Source organism: Ceratotherium simum, chromosome 25, assembly GCF_057802395.1.
Source record: "Ceratotherium simum simum isolate JZ-2026a chromosome 25, ASM5780239v1, whole genome shotgun sequence".
In the NCBI taxonomy this organism is placed as follows: domain Eukaryota; kingdom Metazoa; phylum Chordata; class Mammalia; order Perissodactyla; family Rhinocerotidae; genus Ceratotherium; species Ceratotherium simum.
Window position 1 is genome coordinate 10,547,152 of NC_141924.1, and position 23,554 is coordinate 10,570,705.

At 37.1% G+C, this 23,554-nt stretch overlaps 1 protein-coding gene across 1 annotated transcript in view; it reads left to right on the plus strand.

The window, feature by feature from the left end:
- Positions 1 to 23,554, plus strand: part of ENTHD1 (ENTH domain containing 1) — a 186,118-nt gene that overhangs the window by 97,868 nt on the left and 64,696 nt on the right. The window contains exon 4 of the mRNA XM_004438027.3: positions 12,228 to 12,346. Within this exon, the coding sequence (XP_004438084.1) occupies positions 12,228 to 12,346 (119 nt within the window). The remainder of the gene's footprint in view (positions 1 to 12,227; positions 12,347 to 23,554) is intronic.

The window sequence follows — 23,554 nt, forward strand, 5'->3', positions numbered from 1 at the left end:
CGCGCACACTTAACCGCTACGCCACAGGGCAGGCCTCCCTTGTATTTCTGACTGCCATTTCAGTTTGGTGGTTTTCTGTGATGGTTTTCTCAGTTTTCTCTTTATTTATGATTTGTGACTCTGCTCTGATTTTTTTGTTTTGTGGTTACCATGAGGATTGTATAAAAGATCTCATAGATGAGATAGTCCATTTTCTGATTGCCTCTTATCTCCATTAGCCTAAGCAGGTTCCATCCCTTTCTTCTTCCCCTTCTGTGTTTTTGTTGTAACAAATTATTCTTTTTTGTGTTGTGAGTTTGTGAACAAATTGAAGTGGTTATAGTTATTTTTGATGCTTTCTTTCCCTTTATCCCTTATTTTATAGTTAAGTGTTTGCTAACCTATTCTGATTTAGAGCTGCAGTTTTCTGATTTTGTCTCTTTATTTCCTTGCTCAAAGCTTTGTAAACCTTTGCCTTTTTGTTTCGGGTAGGAGGGCTCCCTTCATTTCTTGTAAGACAGGTCTAGTGGCAATGAACTCTCTCAGCTTTTGTTTATCTGGGAAAGCATTTATTTCTCCATCATATCTGAAGGATAATTTCACTAGATAGAGTATTCTTGGCTGATAGTTTTTGTCTTTCAGTATTTTGAATACATCATTCCACTCTCTCCTAGCCTGTAAAGTTTCTGCTGAGAAATCCGCTGAAAGCCAAATGGGGGTTCATTTGTAGGTTATTTTCTTCCCTCTTGCTGCCCTTAATATTTTTTATTTCTCATTGACTTTTGATAGTTTTAGTATATACCTTGGAGAAGGTCTTTTTGCGTTGATGTAATTAGAAGTTCTACTAGCTTCATGTACTTGCATGTCCAGTTCCTTCCCCAGGTTTGGGAAGTTCTCAGCTGTTATTTCTTTGAATAAGCTCTCTGCTCCTTTCTCCTCCTCTTCTCCCTCTGGGATACCTATAATCCTTATGTTACTTTTCCTAATAAGTCAGATATTTCTCAAAGAATTTTTCCATTTTTTAAAATCTTAATTCTCTCTCCTCCTCCACGTGGGTCATTTCTAGGTTTCTATCTTCAAACTAAATTGATTCTCTCCTCTATAAGGTCTGCTCTGTTTTTTATGCTTTTGACATTATTTTTTTTATCTCACTAATTGTGTTCTTCATATCCAGAATTGCTGCGTTTTTTTTTTTCACAGCTTCAATCTCTTTGGTGAAGTGTTCCTTATGTTCATTAATTTTATTTCTGAGCTCATTGAACTGTCTTTCTGAGTTTTCTTATAACTTGTTGAGTTTTTTCAGGACAGCTATTTTGAATTCTCTGTCAATCTATTGTAATCTTCTTTGACTTCAAGTTGGGTTTCTGGAGAGCTGTCTTTCTCCTTCTGTTCTGCTGTGTTACTATAGTTCTTCATGGTGTTTGATGAATTGGTCTTCTACTGGCATATTTGTGGTAGTAACCACCTTTGTTATTTGGGTATGGCTTTGGTTACTTTGGTTCTGAGCTGCTTCTGGTTGTGTTTGAGAGCTTGCACTTTCCACCCTCCACTGCCTCTGCTAGAGGAACTGTCAGTGCCCTCTTTGTGCTGCTTGTGCCTCTGAGGTTGCTGGTGCCTTGCTGCTTACAATGTCATTGCAGTCTCAGGTGTTGCCACCCTGGTCACCAGGCTGTGAGCTCTTCTGCTGCTTCTGGGGTTGCCTAGGTCTCGTGTTCCCCTGCTTGCTCTCTGTGGGCTCTCCACAGGCGTGGGTGCTGCTGCCTCATGCGCCACCTGCACTGCTGCTCCTGGGTTATCTGGGGGTGCCGGCAACACCACTGCCAGGTGTGCTGCATTCACAGGTGTCGCTGTTGGTGTTGGGGGCCCAGGTTCTTGTATGCAGCCACCACTGCTGGTAGAGCTGGTGTTGGGAATGCTGCCACTGGGGGCTGGCTGTCAGGTTCTGCTGTGGTTCCTGAAGCCTCAGGTCACAGGTGCCACCTGCCACTGTTGGGGAGGAGTAGGGGCTAAGCGGCGAGTATCGTTGCTTGCCCTGCAGCCTCTGGTCACTGGCACCCACCGATGTGTTTTTTGAGACCTCAGCTCAGGGAACCCTGCTCCTCCCAATGAAATCAACTTTTTGTTTGCTGTCCCTACTGCTAGAGAGACCAGCACCACTTCCGGGGAAGGGGGCCAAGTCGCTGGCTCCGCTCTGTGCCCCAAAGCCTCAGGATGTGTGCACTACCTGCTACTGCTGGGAGGGGCAGGGACCACAGCCTCTTGTTGTCAGTGCTGGTGTGTGCACTGGTGGCCTGCTCTGAAACCTCAGATCAGGGCACCCCGCCCCTGCCAGGGAAGTTTATGCCTTGGAAGTCGTCCCCACTGCTGGAAAAACTGGCACCACTGCCAGGGAGGAGAGAGAGGGGGCTGCTTCCCTAGTTCCACTGCCTCCTGGAGATCCAGTCCACCCAGCTTCAGATGTATAGATGGATGATCACTCAGGCATTCTGTTGTGCTGTGCAGGGAGTCCTTTATTGTCCAGTGGATGTCTGACTGGTTGTAACTTAGAGGGGAGAGACAAAGGGAATGACTCACTCTGCCATGATGCTGACATCAGAAGTATTCTTTTTAGAATCAGGTGGAAGAAAAGGTTCCCATTCTCCTTGCTTCTATTCCACTTTGAACTGGAGGTCCTAGCCATCACAATAAAACAAGTAAGAGAACTTAAAAGCATAAGTATTGAAATCGAAGAAACAAATTTATTTGCAAATGATAAGATTTTCATATAGAAAACGTGAAAACATCTACAGACATATTAGAAATAATAAGAGAGTTTTAGGAAGATGGCTGGCTATAAGATCAAAATATAAAAATCAAGTTATACTTCTATATATCAGCAAGAAACAGTAAACATAACTTTTTAAAAAATACCATTTATAATAGCAAAAAATCACTAGTTAGGAATAAATCTTGCAAAAGATGTGCAAGATCTGTACACTGAAAATTGTAACACTTAATTGAAATACATTAAAGAAGATCTGTATAAATGAAAAGACATTCTATGTTTGTTTATTGAAATCTCAATAATGTAAATATCTATTCTTTTGAAATTGCATAGACTTAGTGGAGAGTTTCTCAACCTTGGTAGTATTGACATTTTAAGCCAGATAATCCTTTGTTGTCGGGCTGTCCCGTGCAGTGTAGGATGTTTAGCATTGTCCCTGGCCTCTACCCACTAGATGCTATCAGCATACATCCCTTCCTGTTGTGAGAACCAAAAATGTCCGCAGGCATTGCCAAGTGTCCCCTGGGGGCCAAAATTGCCCCCAACTGAGACTGAGAATTGCACTGACTCAGTGCAATTACAATCAAAATCCAAAGAGGATTTTTAAAATTGAATTTGATAGGCTGATTCCAAAATTTATCTGGAAGAATCAAAAGGTCAAGAATACCTGAAACATTTCTGAAGAAGAATAAGGTGGAGGGCTTGCCTTTCTAGATAGATAACAAGACTAAAACACTAGTGATCATGACTGTATGGTATTGATGCAGGGACAGGTGCACGGACCAGTGGAACAAACTGTAGAGCCCAGAAAACAGACCTGGGCAATTGTGTTCTCTTAGTATATGACAGAGGTGGCATTTCACACTTGGTGGGGAAGAGATGAACTGCTTAATAATACTGGGGCAATTATTTATCCATATGAGAAAAATGAAATTAGGTCTCCACCTCATGTCATGCACAAAAACAAATTCTAGATGAATTAAGGACTTAAAGGTGAAAAAACAAAACTTCAAAATGTTTAGAAGAAAATATAGGAGAATATCTTTTTTACATTGGGATAAGGAAAGATTTATTAAACATAACTGAACAAGTGCAAACTATTTAAAAAAGCATTTATAAATTTGACTATTGTGGTAGGCAGAATTCTGAGAATAAGCCCCAAGGACCCTTGCCTTTATACAATCCCCTCCCCTTTGAATGTGGCTATAACCTGTGAATATAATGAATTATCACTCCCATGATTATGTTACATTATATGTGAAAAAGGGAGTATCCAGATTGGCTTAATCTAATCATATGAATCCTTTAAAAGCAGAGTTTTCTCCAGCTGATGGCAGAAAAGGAAGTCAGAGATTTCAAGTATGAGAAGGATTTGACACACCTTTACTGGCTTGAAGATGGAGTGATAAGGAATGTAAGTGGCTTCTAGAAGCTGAGAGTGACCCCTGGTTGCCAGCCAGCAAGGAAATGGGGACCTCAGTCCTACAACTACAAGGAACTGAATTCTGCCAAGAACCCAAATGATCTTCGATGTGGATTCTTTCCCAGGGTCTCCAGATAAGAGTTCAGCTTCGCTGACACTTTGGTTTCTGGTCTTGTGAGACCTGAAGCAGAGAACCCAGTCAAGCCTGCCTGGACTTCTGACCTGTGGAACTGTGACATAATAAATGAGTGTTGTTTTAAGCCATTAAGTTTGTGGTTATTTTCAGCAGCAATAGACAACTAATAAAACTATATTAAATTTAAGAATTTTCTCTTCATCAAAAACACCATACAAAAAGTAAAAAAGACAGTCACAAACTAGGAGAAAAATTTCCAACACATATAACTGACAAAGGATTAGTCTCCAGAATATGTAAAGAATTCCTACAAATCAGTAAGAAAAGGACAGCTCAACTGAAAAACAGGGAGGAGATAATGGAAAGTATTTCCTAAAAAAGAGGAGGAAGCATGTGAGGCCAAGAAACATATTTTTCAAAATGCTCAACCTTATATTGTTATATAGCAGCAACAAACAATTATAAAATGAAATATATGAAAATATATAATTTACAATAACTTCAAAAACCATCTAATGCCATATTGTGAGGAATTTCCTTCTGTTCCTTGAGCTACATTTTGTTCATTTGGGATCTTTTTGTATGCCATCTTCGTCTCTCTCGCTTCTCCCTCCCTTCCTCGTCCTCTCCTCTTTTCCTTTTTTTCTACTAGAGTGTTTGTTTAGTTGCCACTTCATTTCTTTACATCTTGCTGATGCTTAGGCAGCTCAGACTAAGCACTCAATTTTGAAGGCAGTGGATATAGTATGGTAGAACCCTTAGGTTCTGGAGCCATTCTGCCTGGATTGAATACTGATTCAACTTGTGTGACCTTGGACATGTTACTTAAATCTTTGTGCTGCAATTTTGGCTTCTGTAAAATGGGGATAATATACTCCCTATTATAGAGTTGTAGGAAGTAAGTGGGTTAATATAAGTATAGCACAATAAACTGCGATGCATATTTGCTCAGATACACTTAGTGATTTCTTGACTCTTCCCACCATATCTGAGATCTTGTTTTCTCCACCAAGTTGCAGTTTGTGGGCTATTTCGTATTTTACCCACTTTTCTGCAGTAAGGAGGAATGGAAGCTCTCGTTAGGCCATATGCAATCCTGTTTAGATACCTGGTCTCTGCTCTAGATACCTGGACTGTGCTCTGTCTTCTGTGTCTTTTGTACAAGATCCTGCTCATTCTAAGTAGTTGGGAAATGTATCCTGTTCCTGTGGGGTGGAGACAGACCCTTGAGCTTCAGATCCTCCACCCACTTCAGTGGTAAACTGGCGTTCACTTCCATTGAAGTGTCAGCATCTTTATTTACTCACTCCATTACACTTTTTTTTTCTTTAGCTCTTTCCACCTCTTCTCAGTCATAGGAAGGAAAAAAGCGTTGTCCACTCAGTTTCCTTTTTTTCCAGACATGAGGATATTGATGAGAAATCTCAGATTCTTGTCAACTCATCAGTACCACCTTTGGGGGAGAGGGCATGTCCTAGATCTTGTTTCTTTTCTTGGCCACCAGTTATTTTCATTTTTTTTTCTTTTAAAAATTACTTTTGATTATATCAGTTTCCATGTTAGAGTGCTGTTGTAAAATTTTTATATAAGTTTTTACTTTAAAAAAACATCTCATTAAGTATTAGGTGATGGAAATTCTATGTCGCAGTTTCACTCTGCTCTCTTGAACCAGGAGTCAGCCACTGGATACTTAAACCTGCTTTTGTAGTGACTGTTTATTTCTCCTTGCCCCTGTAGCTGACCATTTAACACAGTTTGTGGGTTTTCCTGTTTCCCATTATTCTTAAGTAAGAACTACTGGCACTGTCTTAAAGTTTGGATGCTATTGTTAGCAAAATGCTGAAATAAAATTGCCTTAACTCCCTTTTTAAGATCTCAAGCAACAAAAGTTTGTCGTTAGTCACTTTTTCTTATCTACTTACTTAAAATTTAATTTTAAACATCTGCTCAGACGTCTCTACTTTCTTCTTCTTTGTCCTTTTTCTGTTTTCATTTTTTTAAAAAACTCATCTTTTCCCCACTAATCTCAAAATTCACCTTTCAAAAAAGACTTACAGTACTCACACTCTATCTCCTGTCCCTCTGAAGCATTTCTCAGAAGTCAATAGGAACGTAAAAGTTGTGTCTGTGGTGGATGCTGTGGTGTCCCCCAGATCCCCTCTTCCAGATCAAGGCACTCATTCCCTCGGCTGCTGGGAGGGTTGGCACCTGAGGGTGTCGGCTGAGTCCTTCTCTGGGAATTCCTAACAGCTGAGGAGAGCCTCTTTGCCCAAGGTCATGCCCCTTCCTGAGGGAACCTACATCCAGCCTGGGGCATGGGCCAGCTCCCTTGCTCCAAGGCAGAACAACCGTGAAGAGCCATCCCAGCTCCAAAGTTCCTAATAGGATTTGCTGAGGCCTCTGTTGCAACCACATTACAGTTCAGTTTCTCCCTTGGCCCAGTCCTGCCTCCCACACTCCTCACAGACATTGTTTCTGAGAACTCTCCCTAATGAATCTCCCTCATACAAATATGAGCCCTGGGGTCTGTGTCCTGGGGAACCCAACCTATGACAATGGCTTTTCCTCAAGATTTAAAATATAGGACTATTATGATATGTGTTTAAATGAAGAAAGAGAATTATAAAGCAAATGGGGCAAAATGTTAACAATTGTTGAATCTGGATGAAGAGTATATTTCTCCAAAGAAGATATACAGATGGCCAACAGACACATGAAAAGATGTTCAAAATCATTAACTATCAGGGAAATGCAAATCAAAACTACAATGAGATATCACCTCACGCCCGTCAGAATGGCTATAATTAACAAGACAGGAAACAACATGTGTTGGAGAGGATGTGGAGAGAAGGGAACTCTCATACACTGCTGGTGGGAGTGCAAACTGGTGCAGCCACTATGGAAAACAGTATGGAGATTCCTCAAAAAATCAAGGATAGAACTACCATATGATCCAGCTATTCCACTGCTGGGTATTTATCCAAAGAACTTGAAAACATCAATGCATAAAGATACATGCACCCCTGTGTTCATTGCAGCATTATTCACAATAGCCAAGACTTGGAAGCAACCTAAGTGCCCATCAAGGGACGAATGGATAAAGAAGATGTGGTATATATACACAATGGAATACTACTCAGCCATAAGAAACGATGAAATCCAGCCATTTGTGACAACATGGATGGACATTGAGGGTATTATGCAAAGTGAAATAAGTCAGAGGGAGAAGGTCAAATACCATATGATTTCCTTCATTAAGTAGTAGATAATAACAACAATAAACAAACCCATAGAGACAGAGATTGGATTGGTGGTTACCAGAGGGGAAGAGGGGAGGGAGGAGGGCGAAAGGGATAATTTGGCACATGTGTGTGGTGATGGGTTGTAATTAGTATTTGGGTGGTGAACATGATGTAATCTATGCAGAAACAGAAGTATAATGATGTACACCTGAAATTTATACAATGTTATAAACCAATGTTACTGCAATAAACAAAAAATTTAAAAAAGAAAGAGTATATGGGAGTTCTTTGTACTATTTTTGCAACTATTCTGTAAGTTTGAAATTATTATAAAATGAAAGTTTAAAAAATTAGGACAAATATCAATTACTTGAAGATGCTTAAGTGTAACTATGCTCCAAGACAGTGAAATCGTTAAGATTCCAAACTCATAATTCTGCAAAAGTTAGATATAAACTTAATCACCATGAGACTTTATCTGATCAGTTCTTCATTAGTCCACTGAATATATTCTATGATGGATACATTTGTTTATTTTTAAAAATCAATTTTGTTAAAGAAAACACTTAATTTACTTAAATTACACCTGAAAGGACACTGTCAATACATAACAACAGTGTTTATTAGATGCTAAATAGTAGACAGAACAATTTGGGAACTTGTTCAATTTACGGAGCATTTTAGTTCTGTAACATGCTGTTGCGTTGTTAATGTCTGATAGTTTGAATGTCAATTTGATATCTCATCTAAGAACTGTCACAGGGCTCACCAGTTCTGCTTTGTGGTATTATCTGAGGGGTACAGGCTCAAGGAGATCTACAGCTTCTCTCCAGATAGTTTCTACAAAGTCCTACAGCCTCGGTATCTGAGCACTCATCGAATTACTCAAGAGCATCACTTCCTGCAGCATCTTCACTTTTTCCTCTGAGGTTTCTACATGCTAGTCCTCCTTGGCCTGTGACTTCACAGTCTCAGTTGATCAATAGCTTATGATACCAAAGGGCTTTCCACCAAGGAACTAAATGTGTGTTCTCTCCTCCACTTGCTTATGAAAATCCAGAAATAAATGTTGGGTTATCATCTAATTTAATTAAGCACACCTCACTTCCAGTGTTGTGCTGTCTGATACTAAAAAAATTTCTAAATGATTTTCCATAGACTCATTGTATTCTCACTGCCTTCCTTCTTGCCCATATAAGATTATTTAATATAGGTTTATAACATTTTAGCTATTCTAGGCTAAAATGCATCTCCAAATATGCGAGATATTTTTTCTTCCACAATTCTTGCTATTCTTCAGTTTTCCTCACACTTTACTTCAAAATTGACTTCCTGAAATTTTAATTAATCTACTTCTGTGATGTCTAAAGCCCAAGTCCATATCATTTCAAGTATAATTTTTTGCTGAATGCTCAGAGTGATAATAAAGATAGTTCCAGATTAAATCACATGAAAGTACGTAGATGATCTAAGCCTGAAACCACGACTGTTTGCCAGTATTAATTATAAAATCTCCAAGTCCAAAATAAGCTCATTTTAATTATTCATTTTCATGTGAAGTTACAAAAAAATGAAAAGTTAGAACCATAAATGCAAAGTTCTTATTCTTTCTTCGATATCTTTAGCATATCCCATGCTTTCTCCTTTTGCCCGTATAGTTCCTTCTGCTTGGAATAATTTCTCAGCCTGTGTTTATCAGGATCCTAGCCATCCTTCAAAGCCTTGTTCAGATTTTACTTCCCATTTGAGGCTGTTTCTGATTACACTGGTGCACATTGGTTTTTTCCTCCTTAGAATGTCTGTTCCTAAAGTTAGTTAATTTAAGAAAGATTGGCATGTAATTATTCTCCTCTCATTGTTTCCTATAAGTCTGTAGGTTAGCCTAGCTCCCTAGTCAGGCTATAAACTTTGTGAAGGCAAGGACCATGTCTTATAAAATTGCTTTTCAAGCTATTTTTCTTGCGTAACTCCTAAAATGATTTTGAAAAATTTATACCTTCCTACACATTTTTAAGTTGACATGTGAAATTTTATCATAAATATAAATAACTGTAAAGGATATAATGCAAAATATTCACATTAAAGATAAAGGAAAACAAAAACAAAACTGTTATATGAGTCTTTTAAGTGTATCTACAGGAATCTAAATAACTGTTGTGATGGACACCCGTAGTCATTTATTTGAAAAAAGTACGTGAAGTGTCTTTAACTGTTGGAAATTTTACACCATTGCCTTTTCTCCTTGAAGCCATATTTCTATTCCACATTCCTCAGAGAATTTTATCCTAATAGAAAGGGTTTTTATGCTTGAAATCTTCTGTATGTCAAATATGTATATAAATTGAAGTTATTTTTCTAAATTTTCTGTGACCAGTGGCTTTAAGTGATAAAATCTTCCTTCTAGACTGACTTATCATTACAATTATTTTTAGTACTATAGAGTGATCAAAACCAAAACCACATAAATGTATTATAAATTTTTATAAATACTTATTAAACATAAAGAATACAATTTGTTGGAAATACATGTTTTTATAAGATACATGGAACTGATCATTTACCCACATATGAATATTACTTATTGCTAGAAATAAGCAGCATTCAGCACAAATTCTGTTTCTGTTTTACATTTTTATAGATGTAAATGCTGAGAAGACTTGTTCACATAAAATTGTAGGTGGGAATAGAAGGTGTTTTATTATAGAAATGTCAGTCAATTCTATGAATTCCTTCCAAGTGATATGCTAAAAATTATATAGTGATTTATTATAAAAATGTTTTTCATCTCATATCAACTGTTAACTTGGTTAGGTCTTTTTTCAATGTCATTGCAAGCAAAGGATTGGAAACACCCTACTTAGAAAAAGATTTGTTAAACAGTCATTAGGAATAATTTACTTTCTCAATTTCTGAGAATAATACCAAAAAACCTTTACTAAAATTTATCAGATGACTATTAATTATACTTGTTACACTTTAACCAGTATACTCAGAAAGTGTGGGAAAAATGAAAACATTAATTGCAAATACCTGTCAATACAATAATTTTTTGAGAAAATGATTTTATTGTGTCATATGCTTTAAATATATTTTCATCAACTCTGCAGATTTGGTTCATTCAATTTTTGGAAAATATTTACCATATTTACCTAGCTGGCAAAGCCAGCCCTCATTGTCAAAACAGCCAGCCAAATCAGATTTAAACTTTCTTTTAAAAAATATCTTACCCTTTATTTATTCAAACAAACATGTAAACAAACATCACTCGGCTTGTATTCACACTCCTGAATTCCTTTCCTAAGACAGATAGCTAAGGCATGGAACCCTGTCATAAGTTTGTTTCACTCATGAAATAAGGTACATGTCTCCCTTGCTTTCTTTGCTTTCCTGTCATGGGACTCTTCCTCAGGAATGAGGCATTCTTTGACAATAGTTGGGGGATGAAAAGCACAAGGACATTAAATGAAACTTGTCAAATATCCTTCTCCTCCGTACTGTAATATGTCTGAATACCAAACATCCCGATATGGACCAAAATACCCCGTTACTTATGCGTGCTTTGCCATGAAAAGAAATATGTGTAAGACAGGACAAACTTTGAAGCTCTACTTTGGATTTTCCATGCCTTGATTAAAGGAGGCTTCCCCATACCAGTCTTTTTTACTATTGTTTGGTACCTTAGAGGTTCTTATGCTTGCACCTCAAGGGAAGATGCACCATAATAAGATGAGTAAAGAATATGTCTTTCTTCTTAAAGTGGGAGAAAATGCATTATGAAAGCAAAGAGGGAGAGAACTAGCAAGATGCTTTTACACAGTTGTATTCTCAGGCAGATCAGTTTTTGGAAAGAACATATATAGAACTTGTGGATCTGGAAATTGAGTCCTTTAAAACTATCTATGTCTACTTAGACCTAGGGAAGTCTTTAAGTTCCCCCAGTGGTATGCATACACTAGTTTGAAGATAGATTTCTTATACTTCTTATTGTACCCAATAATGTGCTGAAATATAGTTGGTACTAATACCTTTGTCTACACGGTAATTAACATAGGAAGGAAAATGATATTAAGGCTGCAAAAACATTAAATTCAGCAAAAGTATATAAGCAGAAATATCAGTTTATTTTCGTTGGCATATTCTTTTATGTTTAAATTTTTTAAAATTTTGTTTAAAAGTTCTTATCAAAGAATCTATACATTTCTGATTAGTTTCCCTTTGAACACATGAAATTCACACTGCAGTAATAAAGTTCTTTTAGATATTAATTAGAATAATTATAGTTGTCATTCTTGCTTTGCTAAAATTTCATTTGAGTAATTTTCACACTCTATTTTCTACACTATATTACACCTTATTTTTAAGAAGATGTTTCAAATAATATAGCTATAAAATAGAATTGTTGATGGGAGAGAAGGCTAGAATTGAAGTTGTATTCTTAAAATGTCTGAACTTGTCAATTATTATAAAGAGATATATTAAAATGATTATTAAATGATTATATTAAAATGATATATTATTATATTATATTAAATCATTATATTAAAATGATTAATATTCATAGGTAACCATTGGCAGATGATGTTTATTTTGTAGATAAAATGGATCTTCAGAAGCGATTAACTTAAAAATAGTGAGCATTTCTATTTTTGCCAAAGTAAAATCTTAGCTTTATGTTGTTGACAGAAAATGCTTCCAAGGCAGGATTGAAACAAGAGCAGTGCCAAGACGTTCAGTTGCCTAGTGAAACTGTGTTGTCCCAGGAAACACTACCATTCAAGATTAATGCTTGGAAATCGATGGAGGTAAGTCACTGTCGTAGTTTCCTATTGCTGCTCTTACAGATTACCACCAACTTAGTGCCTTACATCAGCACAGATGTGTCACCTTACAGTTCTGTGGGTTAGAAGTCGGACACAGGTCTCACCTGGCTAAACCCAGGTGTCTGCAGGGCTGCAGTCCTTTCTGGAGGCCCTCGGGGAGAATTTGTTTTCTTGCCTTTCCTGTGCCATGTGTTCTAAGAGAAACTGTGCTTGTATTTTAACTTTGTTTTTGGTGTCTTTTGTTATACAGAGTTTTAAATAAGAGTAAGGTTAAATTATCAAAGTTTTCCTTTATGGTTTGTGCTTTTTAGAAAATCTTACTTAAGAAATTCTTTTTTATCCTAATGTAATAAAGGCCTCGTATTTTTTCTTCTAAATGTTGAAATCCTTATGCCCTCTAGAATTTTACTATATAGTGTAAAATAGGGGTCTTATTTTATTTGGTACCCCTGTGGATAAGCAATATTTAATTTATTGAACAGTCCATCTTTCTCTACTTGTTTTTAAAAACATTTCATTATGAAATAATTATAGACTTATAGGAAGTTGCAGGAATAGTACAGAGTCCCATGTATCCTTTACCCAGCTTCCCCCAGTGTTGACTTCTTCTATAGCTATAGTACCATATCAAAACCGGGAAATGGACCTTGATATGTTACTGCTAACTAGACTACAGACCTTATTCAGTTTTCAAATTTTCAATTCAGTTTTTTAACCTGTATTTGAGTGTGTATATGTGTGTGGGTTCTATGCAGTTTTATCTCAAGTATAGATTTGTGTAACCAACACCAAAGTCCAGATACAGAACTGTTCTGTCTCTACAAAAGAAGTCCCTTGTGCTATCCATCCCATCTCATCCCCCACAACCCCATCTCCTGGTAACCACTAATCTTTCCTCCATCTCTATAGTTTTGTTATTTCTAGAATGTTATGTAAATGGACTCAGACCATATGTAACCTTTCGAGATAGATTTTTTTTCACTCAGCATAATGCTCTTGAGATCCATTCAGGTGGTTGCGTGTATCAACAATGCGTTCCTTTTTATTGTTGAATGGCATCCCATTGTATAGATGTACCAAAATTTATTCAGCCATTCAGTTCACCCATTGAAGGATATTTGAGTGTTTTCAGTTTGGGGCTATTTATGAGTAAAGCTGCTGTGAATGTTTGTATACAGGTTTTTGTGTGTTAAGTTTTCATATCTCTGGGACAAATGTCCAAGAGTGCGATTGCTGGTTTGTATGGTAAGTTCATACTACTTTTTGTAAGAAACTGTCAAATTGCATTACATTTTTTACAATTACATTACAAATTGCATTTCATTCCCACCGGCAGTGTAAAAAGGAAAGATCCAATTTCTCTGCATCCTCAGCAACTTTTGGTATTGCCACTGTTTTTATTTTAGCTATTTTAATAGGTTGTAGTGATATCTCATTGTGATTTTAATTTGTGTTTCCCAAATGGCTAATGATGTTGAACATCTTTTTATGTGCTTATTTGTGCCATCATGCCTTCTCTCTGGTGAAATATATGTTCATATTTTTTGCCTATTTTCTAATTGGATTCTTTGGGTTTTTTTTCTTTCTTTCTTTTTTTTTTTTTTTGTGAGGAAGATCAGCCCTGAGCTAACATCCATGCCAATCCTCCTCTTTTTGCTGAGGAAGACTGGCCCTGAGCTAACATCCATGCCCATCTTCCTCCACTTTATGTGGGATGCCGCTACAGCATGGCCTGACAAGCAGAACGTTGGTGTGTGCCCGGGATCCCAACCCGGGCCGCCAGCAGTGGAGTGCGCATGCTTAACCGCTATTCCACGGGCCAGCCCAGGATTCTTTGTTTTTTACCATTGAGTTTTGAGAGTTCTTCATATATTCTGGATACAAGTCCTTTGTCAGAGGTGTGATCTGCATATATTTTCTTCCGATACGTGGCTTGTCTTTTCTTTTTACAATATCTTTCACAGAGCGAAAGTTTTAAATTTTGATGAAGTCCAGTTTATCTTTCTTTTTTTCTTGGTGAGGAAAATTAGCCCTGAGCTAACATCTGTGCCAGTCTTCCTCTATTTTGTGTGTGGGTCACCGCCTCAGCATGGCTGACGAGTGGTGTAGGTCCACACCTGGAATCCAAACCCACGAACCCAGGCCGCCAAAGCAGAGCACACCGAACTTACCTGCTATGCCACGGGGCCAGCCCATAGTTTATCAATTTTTTATTTTATGGATCATCCTTTTGGTGTCATATCTAAGAACTCTTTCCCTAACCCATGGTCACATAGGTTTTCTCCTATGTTTTCTTCTAAGAGTTTTATAGTTTTATGTTTTACATTTAGTTCTATGATCTATTTTGAATTAATTTTTGTATAAGGTGTGAAGTATAGGTCAAAATTCTTAAAAAAAATTTTTTTTTGCTTACACTTGTCCAGTTGTTTCAACACCATTTGTTGAAAAGACTTAAATTTTACTGTAATATGTGTAAGTGTGGGTTTTCCTTCTCTCTCTTCTTTGTAACCCTATGAGACTTTCCAGTGGGAGGTCTTTCATCTCTATTTAATTCTGAGAAAGTTGTCTCTGGTTCAAATATTTCCTACCATTTATTTTCATTTTTCTCTTTTTCTTGGGCTCTTCTTATCTAGATATTGGTAATTCTCTATCTTCATATCTCAACTTTTCTTTATAGTTTCTATTTCTTTATTGTTTTCTTTTTTCTTCTAGAGTTTCTCAATCTGGTCTTCCAATTTAATAATTTGTTCTCAGCTATATCCATACCACTATTTATCCCATCTGTGTTCTCTGTTTCAACATTCTCTTTTTACATTTGATATTTAATATTTGTATTTCATTCTTTTTGTTGTGTTTCTTCCTGTTTCATATTGTTTATATCTTGCCTTATTTTAGTATGTTTTTTAAGCTTATTTTAAATTCTTGGTCCATCTTTTCTAATATCTGTGCTTCTGATGAAACCTGTAATTAGTTTTTTATTTTTCTTTTGAAATAGTTTTTGATCCTCAAATGACTGGTTACCCTTAGGGGCTGTGGCTGCTCTGTCTAGGATTGCTAAAGGTCAGACCTCAGTCTGTGTCAGCCCGATCAGCCTGAGTGGGAGGCAGGGTCAATGGACTCCAGGGTGGAGAGCACTTCTATCCCCTCCCACTCCCTCCAAAAATGCCAGAGTTAATCATTCCTCACTGTATGGATCAACGCCTCAAGTTAGGTTTTCATTCTTAGCACCCAAAGAAGAAGCAGCTTTGGGGGGAGACACTGCTTAAATTGTAAACCACCTGCACTAAGGGATTGGAAGAGGAAGGATGAAGAAGCATCTTCCCAAGTCTACCTAATCAGTCCCCTTTATTGTTTTCATCTCCTGCCCACTCAGGGCTTCTGCACTGACCAGAAGTGCTCCTGAGTCCAGCTGTCTGAGTCACAGCACGTGTGCAGGCAGGTGCCATGGCAATGAAATGGGGGTAATTCTACCAGCTTCTTCTTTTATTTTGTCCTACCCCTGCACAGGCCACCTCTGCCCCTAGCAAAAGCCAACACCAGCCTCCTCCTGCCCCACTCACACCCAGACGTACCAGTTCAGAACAGCCCCTCTATCTCCCCAGTGGCCTCTCACAGTTTTCTTCTCGTCTTGATGTGTCGTCCCTTTATGGTATCTCGAGTTGATCCTGATGGAGGGTGCCACCAGAACCTGCTCTCTTCTTCAGTGTTCTCTGACCTCAGACATATACCTACTTACTCCTGTTTGCATTTTCACATAAGAACACGCATCTTTAATTCTGGCGTATACGGCCCTTCAAATATTACTTTTTCTTGAAATATTTTTTCTTCTTAATTTCCATTAGATAGACATTGGGCCACTTAATCTCTCATCTTCCATGTCTTTCAAGTGCTTTTAAAAATAATTTTTTGTCTCATTATATTTCCATGCTGCATTTTAGGTAATTAATCAAAACCATCTTCCAGTTCATTTTTTCTTTCATCTGCACCGACTCTAGAATTTTTCCTGTCCATTGAGTGTTTTATTTTAATAGCTATATTTTTCATTTCCAAGATTTCCCATTGCTTGTTTGTATCCATTTGTACTTATTTCATCTCGGCCTATTTTTGTTTCTTGTTTTCTTATTCCTTTAAATTGATGTTATCCTTTCCATTATCTTTTTGAGGACTCTAAACCTACTTAGTTTTATTTTATTTATTTATTTATTTTTAAAAATTTTTTGTTTATTGCAGTAACATTGGTTTATAACATTGTATAAATTTCAGGTGTACATCATTATACTTCTATTTCTGCATAGAGTACATCATGTTCACTACCCAAATACTAATTACAACCCATCACCACACACATGTGCTGAATTATCCCTTTCGCCCTCCTCCCTCCCCCCTTCCCCTCTGGTAACCACCAATCCAATCTCTGTCTCTGTGTGTTTGTTTATTGTTGTTATTATCTACTACTTAATGAAGGAAATCATATGGTATTTGACCTTCTCCCTCTGACTTATTTCACTTTGCGTAATACCCTCAATGTCCATCCATGTTGTCACAAATGGCTGGATTTCATCGTTTCTTATGGCTGAGTAGTATTCCATTGTGCATCTATACCACATCTTCTTTATCCATTTGTCCCTTGATGGGCACTTAGGTTGCTTCCAAGTCTTGGCTATTGGGAATAACACAGCAATGAACACAGGGGTGCATGTATCTTTACGCATTGATGTTTTCAAGTTCTTTGGATAAATACCCAGCAGTGGAATAGCTGGATCATATGGTAGTTCTATCCTTGATTTTTTGAGGAATCTCCATACTGTTTTCCATAGTGGCTGCACCAGTTTGCACTCCCACCAGCAGTGTATGAGAGTTCCCTTCTCTCTACATCCCCTCCAACACATGTTGTTTCCTGTCTTGTTAATTATAGCCATTCTGACAGGCGTGAGGTGATATCTCATTGTAGTTTTGATTTGCATTTCCCTGACAGTTAATGATTTTGAACATCTTTTCATGTGTCTGTTGGCCATCTGTATATCTTCTTTTGGAGAAATGTCTGTTCAGGTCTTAGTTTTAAATACTTTTTAGATTTCTTAGTTTATTTTGTCAGGAGTGAATTCAGTTTTCTTTCTGTCTTTTGGAATATTGCTTTGTAAGCTCCTCCTGACTGGCTCAAGTTTTTTATCTTTCCTTCTCTCTGAGTGTCCTTACCCTTTCCTGCCTAACAGTTTTTCATTTGCCTCCTCCTGACTCCCGGGACCACATATCCACATTCAGGACCCGCACCGGTAGCGTGGGGCTCCTTTCTTTTTCTCATAGCAGAGAGATTACAGATCTGGTCCCCAGACCAACAGATGCCACGATTTAGTTGCTGGTGGAGTTTAGTTTGCATCCTCTCACCTACCCGGGTATAGTACTTTTAGAAGCCATAGTCCCAGGCTATGATTGATGCAGGTTATTTCAGCTTCCTTTATAAGCAGGAGATGCCACTGCCTGGGTATCATTTCAAGCAGTGAGCCCATATTCATCACTCCTATCTTGGATGGACACTTTAAATCTGATTTTACCCCTCAGGAGGTGAGCTCCTCGTTTTTCCTGCCTTTTCTGGTCCTAAAGCCCCATAGCTTCAACTTCCTTTCCATTATGTGTTTCTGTTCATACTGTCATCCACGAGGATGTCCATCTGTGTTTGAGCATGACCATGTCTTTAATTTTCATATTTGTATCTTTTCTTTCATTGCTATGTGTTTGGAGAAGGAAAGTATCCCCAAAGTATGACCTTTTAGAACCATCTTGACTAGAAATCTGTGCCACTCAAGACTACATGAAATTATCTTGTTCACCCATTTGTATTCTGTTTTATGTGTATTTCTCCTACTAGAAGGAAATCTCTTTGAGAGTAGGGATCTTTTTAGTCATATTCATTCCTGAATCTTCAGCTGCCAAATTTTTGTTAATGAAGCAATGAATGAATGGTAGACACTCAATATTAACTTCCTTCTCTTCTTTTTCCAAGAAAGAGGCTTACTTGGTCTCCTGTTCAGAGGGCTGTGTTTAGTATTCCCTGCCACAGTTCCTATGAGGGAGGTTGGAATTATTTCTTGACCTTCTGTTCCCAACCCCTTTCCCCAACCCAGGTCTTGAATTTACCTGATTTCCTAGCAGCTCAGAAAAGTACTTAAAATTTAAATTTCACTATTCCTTAATTGCATAATAGCCCACAGACCGAAAATACGTAGATTGTTTTTAAAGATAAAAGTTTAAGTCAAAATGATTTTTAAATTTGCTATCAATTTATTTGCTGCTGATGGCTTTTAAGGGAGAAAGTAGACTTGAATAATCTTACATACTTTGGAGACGACCAAAGACATAAAATGCCACCTCGGTTTTTTTGCATCAGTCTTTAAATTCCTTATTATTATTGCTTTTTCTTACTTTAGAGGAACCCGTTGTAATTGATTTACATCATTCCACATCTTATGTCAGTGAGCAAAAAATGGCACCCTTCTCTCAAAAGAAGTTGAAAGCTGAATTTTCCTTTCTCAAAGCATTACTGCATCATAACACGATTCCATCATGCTATTGACAAGCGTCTCCTCTTACTACTGTCAGGAACATTTGACACAATCTAATATGTCCTCTTTAGTAATCTGCGTTTGTAGCAGAAGACAAAACCTACCAAGTTGAACAGTAAATCTAATTGTTGTTGCCAAATGTACTGCATCTGCATTAAAATTCTCATGTTCTTAATACAGAATGAGAGAGAAATGATACTCTTGATTGCTTAGGCAGAATGAGGGGTGCTTAAAAATGTCTTTTAAAAACTTTAAATAGAAACCTCTTTATTCTCTTTCTACAAATGAAAGAATTATCTAAAAGCAGTAAATAATATTCTTAACAGAATAGGGCTTTCAGAAGCAGAACAGTGCTTGCCTGTGGTACTTTCAAAACTTCGGAAAGCCTGTAAATTTATGACACTTAGACCTGGATGAGTTTTCTCTCTGCATCCTGTCCAGAATTATTATTAAATTTGCTAATTAATAAGGCGGTTTGTAGCTTTTCACCGCCTCAAAAGACTTTCCTCTTTTCCTATTTGAGGAAATTCAACAGCAAGGTTATGATTTTTTTAGTCCCAGTTGTTTCCATAGCAACAGATAGGGATGCTGTGAATTGGTTCACACAAAATTAAAGCTGACCGGAGCCTTCAGTCTAGTTGTGAGTTACTAAATTGCTCGTGATAGAAGATAAATGTTTATTTCCTGCTGCCTCCGTTTATTATTTTGCTAAATGAAGAGTAAACAATTTTTATCCTTGGGTTTATTAGCATATCATTTATTATATTTGCAAAAATTTGAACCCATCAAAGCTGTTAGAGAAATGGAAATTATCCTTATTCTAATTATGTTAATTCATCATCCCTTTACCTCTTTTCTGCATCATTACTTTATGCTTAAAAGTCCTTTTTTATTTTCATGTTTGTACTTTGATTCTTTTTATTTATTTATTTATTTTAATTTTTTGTTTATTGCAGTAACATTGGTTTATAACATTGTATAAATTTCAGGTGTACATCATTATACTTCTATTTCTGCATAGATTACATCATGTTCACCACCCAAATACTAATTACAACCCATCACCACACACATATGCTGAATTATCCCTTTCACCCTCCTCCCTCCCGCCTTCCCCTCTGGTAACCACCAATCCAATCTCTGTCTCTATGTGTTTGTTTATTGTTGTTATTATCTACTACTTAATGAAGGAAATCATATGGTATTTGACCTTCTCCCTCTGACTTATTTCACTTTGCATAATACCCTCAATGTCCTTCCATGTTGTCACAAATGGCTGGATTTCGTTGTTTCTTATGGCTGAGTAGTATTCCATTGTGTATATATACCACATCTTCTTTATCCATTCGTCCCTTGATGGGCACTTAGGTTGCTTCCAAGTCTTGGCTATTGGGAATAACACTGCAATGAACACAGGGGTGCATGTATCTTTACGCATTGGTGTTTTCAAGTTCTTTGGATAAATACCCAGCAGTGGAATAGCTGGATCATATGGTAGTTCTATCCTTGATTTTTTGAGGAATCTCCATACTGTTTTCCATAGTGGCTGCACCAGTTTGCACTCCCACCAGCAGTGTATGAGAGTTCCCTTCTCTCTACATCCTCTCCAACACATGTTGTTTCCTGTCTTGTTAATTATAGCCATTCTGATGGGCGTGAGGTGATATTTCATTGTAGTTTTGATTTGCATTTCCCTGATAGTTAATGATTTTGAACATCTTTTCATGTGTCTGTTGGCCATCTGTATATCTTCTTTGGAGAAATGTCTGTTCAGGTCATTTGCCCATTTTTTTTTATTGGGTTATTAGTTTTTTTGTTGTTGAGATGCATGAGTTCTTTATATATTTTGGAAATTAAGCCCTTATCAGATATATGGTTTGCAAATATCTTCTCCCAATTGTTAGGTTGTCTTTTCGTTTTGTTGATGGTTTCCTTTGCTGTGCAGAAGCTTTTTAGTTTGATGTAGTCCCATTTGTTTATTTTTTCTATTGTTTCTCTTGCCCGGTCAGACATGGTGCTTGAAAATATGTTGCTAAGACCGATGTCGAAGAGCGTACTGCCTGTATTTTCTTCTAGAAGTTTCATAGTTTAGGCCTTACATTCAAGTCTTTAATCCATTTGGAGTTAATTTTTGTGTGTGGTGTAAGGTAAGGGTCTACTTTCATTTTTTTGCATGTGGCTATCCAGTTTTCCCAACACCATTTGTTGAAGAGACTTTCTTTTCCCCATCATATGTTCTTGGCTCCTTTGTCAAAGATTAGCTGTCCATAGATGTGTGGGTTTATTTCTGGGCTTTCGATTCTATTCCATTGATCTGTGTGTCTGTTTTTGTGCCAGTACCATGCGGTTTTGGTTACTATAGCTTTGTAGTATATTTTGAAATGAGGGAGTGTGATACCTCCAGCTTTGTTCTTTTTTTCTCAGGATTCCTTTAGCTATTCGGGGTCTTTTGTTGTTCCATATAAATTTTAGGATTCTTTGCTCTATTTCTGTGAAAAATGTTGTTGGAACTTTGATAGGGATTGCATTGAATCTATAGATTGCTTTAGGAAGTATGGACATCTTAACTATGTTAATTCTTCCAATCCAAGAGCACGGAATATCTTTCCATTTCTTTGTGTCTTCTTCAATTTCTTTCAGCAATGTTTTATAGTTTTCAGTGTACAGATCTTTCACCTCTTTGGTTAAGTTTATTCCTAGGTTTTTTATTCTTTTTGTTGCAATTGTAAATGGGATTGTATTCTTAATTTCTCTTTCTGCTACTTTGTTGTTAGTGTATAGAAATGCAACTGATTTTTGTATGTTGATTTTGTATCCTGCAACTTTACCATATTCGTTTATTACTTCTAAGAGTTTTCTGGTGGATTCTTTAGGGTTTTCTATATATATAATCATGTCATCTGCAAATAGTGACAGTTTCACTTCTTCCTTTCCAATTTGGATCCCTTTTATTTCTTTCTCTTGCCTGATTGCTCTGGCTAGGACTTGCAGTACTATGTTAAATAGGAGTGGTGACAGTGGGCATCCTTGTCTGGTTCCTGTTCTTAGAGGGATAGCTTTCAGTTTTTCACCATTGAGGATGATATTAGCTGTGGGTTTGTCATATATGGCCTTTATTATGTTGAGGTACTTTCCTTCTATACCCATTTTATTCAGAGTTTTTATCATAAGTGGATGCTCTATCTTGTCAGATGCTTTCTCTGCATCTATTGAGATGATCCTGTGATTTTTATTCTTCATTTTATTAATGTGGTGTATTACGTTGATTGATTTGCGAATGTTAAACCATCCCTGCATGCCTGGAATAAATCCCACTTGATCATGGTGTATAATCTTTTTAACGTATTGTTGTATGCGATTTGCTAGTATTTTGTTGAGGATTTTTGCATCTATGTTCATCAGTGATATTGGCCTGTAATTTTCTTTTTTTGTGTTGTCCTTGTCTGGTTTTGGTATCAGGGTAATGTCAGCTTCGTAGAATGAGTTAGGGAGCTTCCCCCCTTCCTCAATTTTTTGGAAGAGTTTGAGAAGAATAGGTATTAAGTCTTCTTTGAATGTTTGGTAGAATTCACCAGGGAAGCCGTCTGGTCCTGGACTTTTATTTTTGGGGAGGTTTGTGATTACTGTTTCGATCTCCTTACTGGTGATTGGTCTATTGAAATTCTCTACTTCTTCTTGATCCAATTTTGGCAGGTTGTATGATTCTAAGAATTTTTCCATTTCTTCCAGATTGTCGAACTGGTTGGTATATAGCTTTTCATAGTATTCTCTTATAATCTTTTGTATTTCTGAGGTGTCTGTTGTAATTTCTCCTCTTTCATCTCTGATTTTACTTATTTGTGCCTTCTCTCTTTTTTTCTTGGTGAGTCTAACTAAAGGTTTCTCAATTTTGTTGATCTTTTCAAAGAACCAGCTCTTGATTAATTTTTTCTATTGTTTTTTTGGTCTCTATTTCATTTATTTCTGCTCTGATTTTTATTATTTCCCTTCTTCTACTGATTTTGGGCTTGGTTTGTTCTTCTTTTTCCAGTTCCTTTAGGTGCATTGTTAGATTGTTTATTTGAGATTTTTCTTGTTTGTTGAGATAGGCCTGTATTCCTATAAACTTCCCTCTTAGAACCGCTTTTGCTGTATCCCATAAATTCTGGCATGTCATATTTTCATTTTCATTTGTCTCCAGGTATTTTTTGATTTCTTCTTTGATTTCTTTGTTGACCCAGTCATTGTTCAGTAGCATTTTGTTTAATCTCCACGTATTTGTGGCTTTTCTGATTTTCTTCCTATAGTTGATTTCTAGTTTCATACCGTTGTGGTCAGAAAAGATGCTTGGTATTATTTCAATCTTCTTAAATCTATGGAGGCTCGTTTTGTGGCCTAATATGTGATCAATCCTGGAGAATGTTCCATGTGCATTTGAAAAGAACGTGTATTCTTTGGTTTTTGGATGGAATGCTCTGTATATATCTACTAGGTCCATCTGTTCTAGTGTGTCATTTAAGGCCAGTGTTTCCTTATTGATCTTCTGTTTGGATGATCTATCCGTTGGTGTAAGTGGAGTGTTAAAGTCCCCTACTATTATTGTGTTACTATTTCTGTTTTTATGTCTGTTAATAATTGCTTTATATATTTA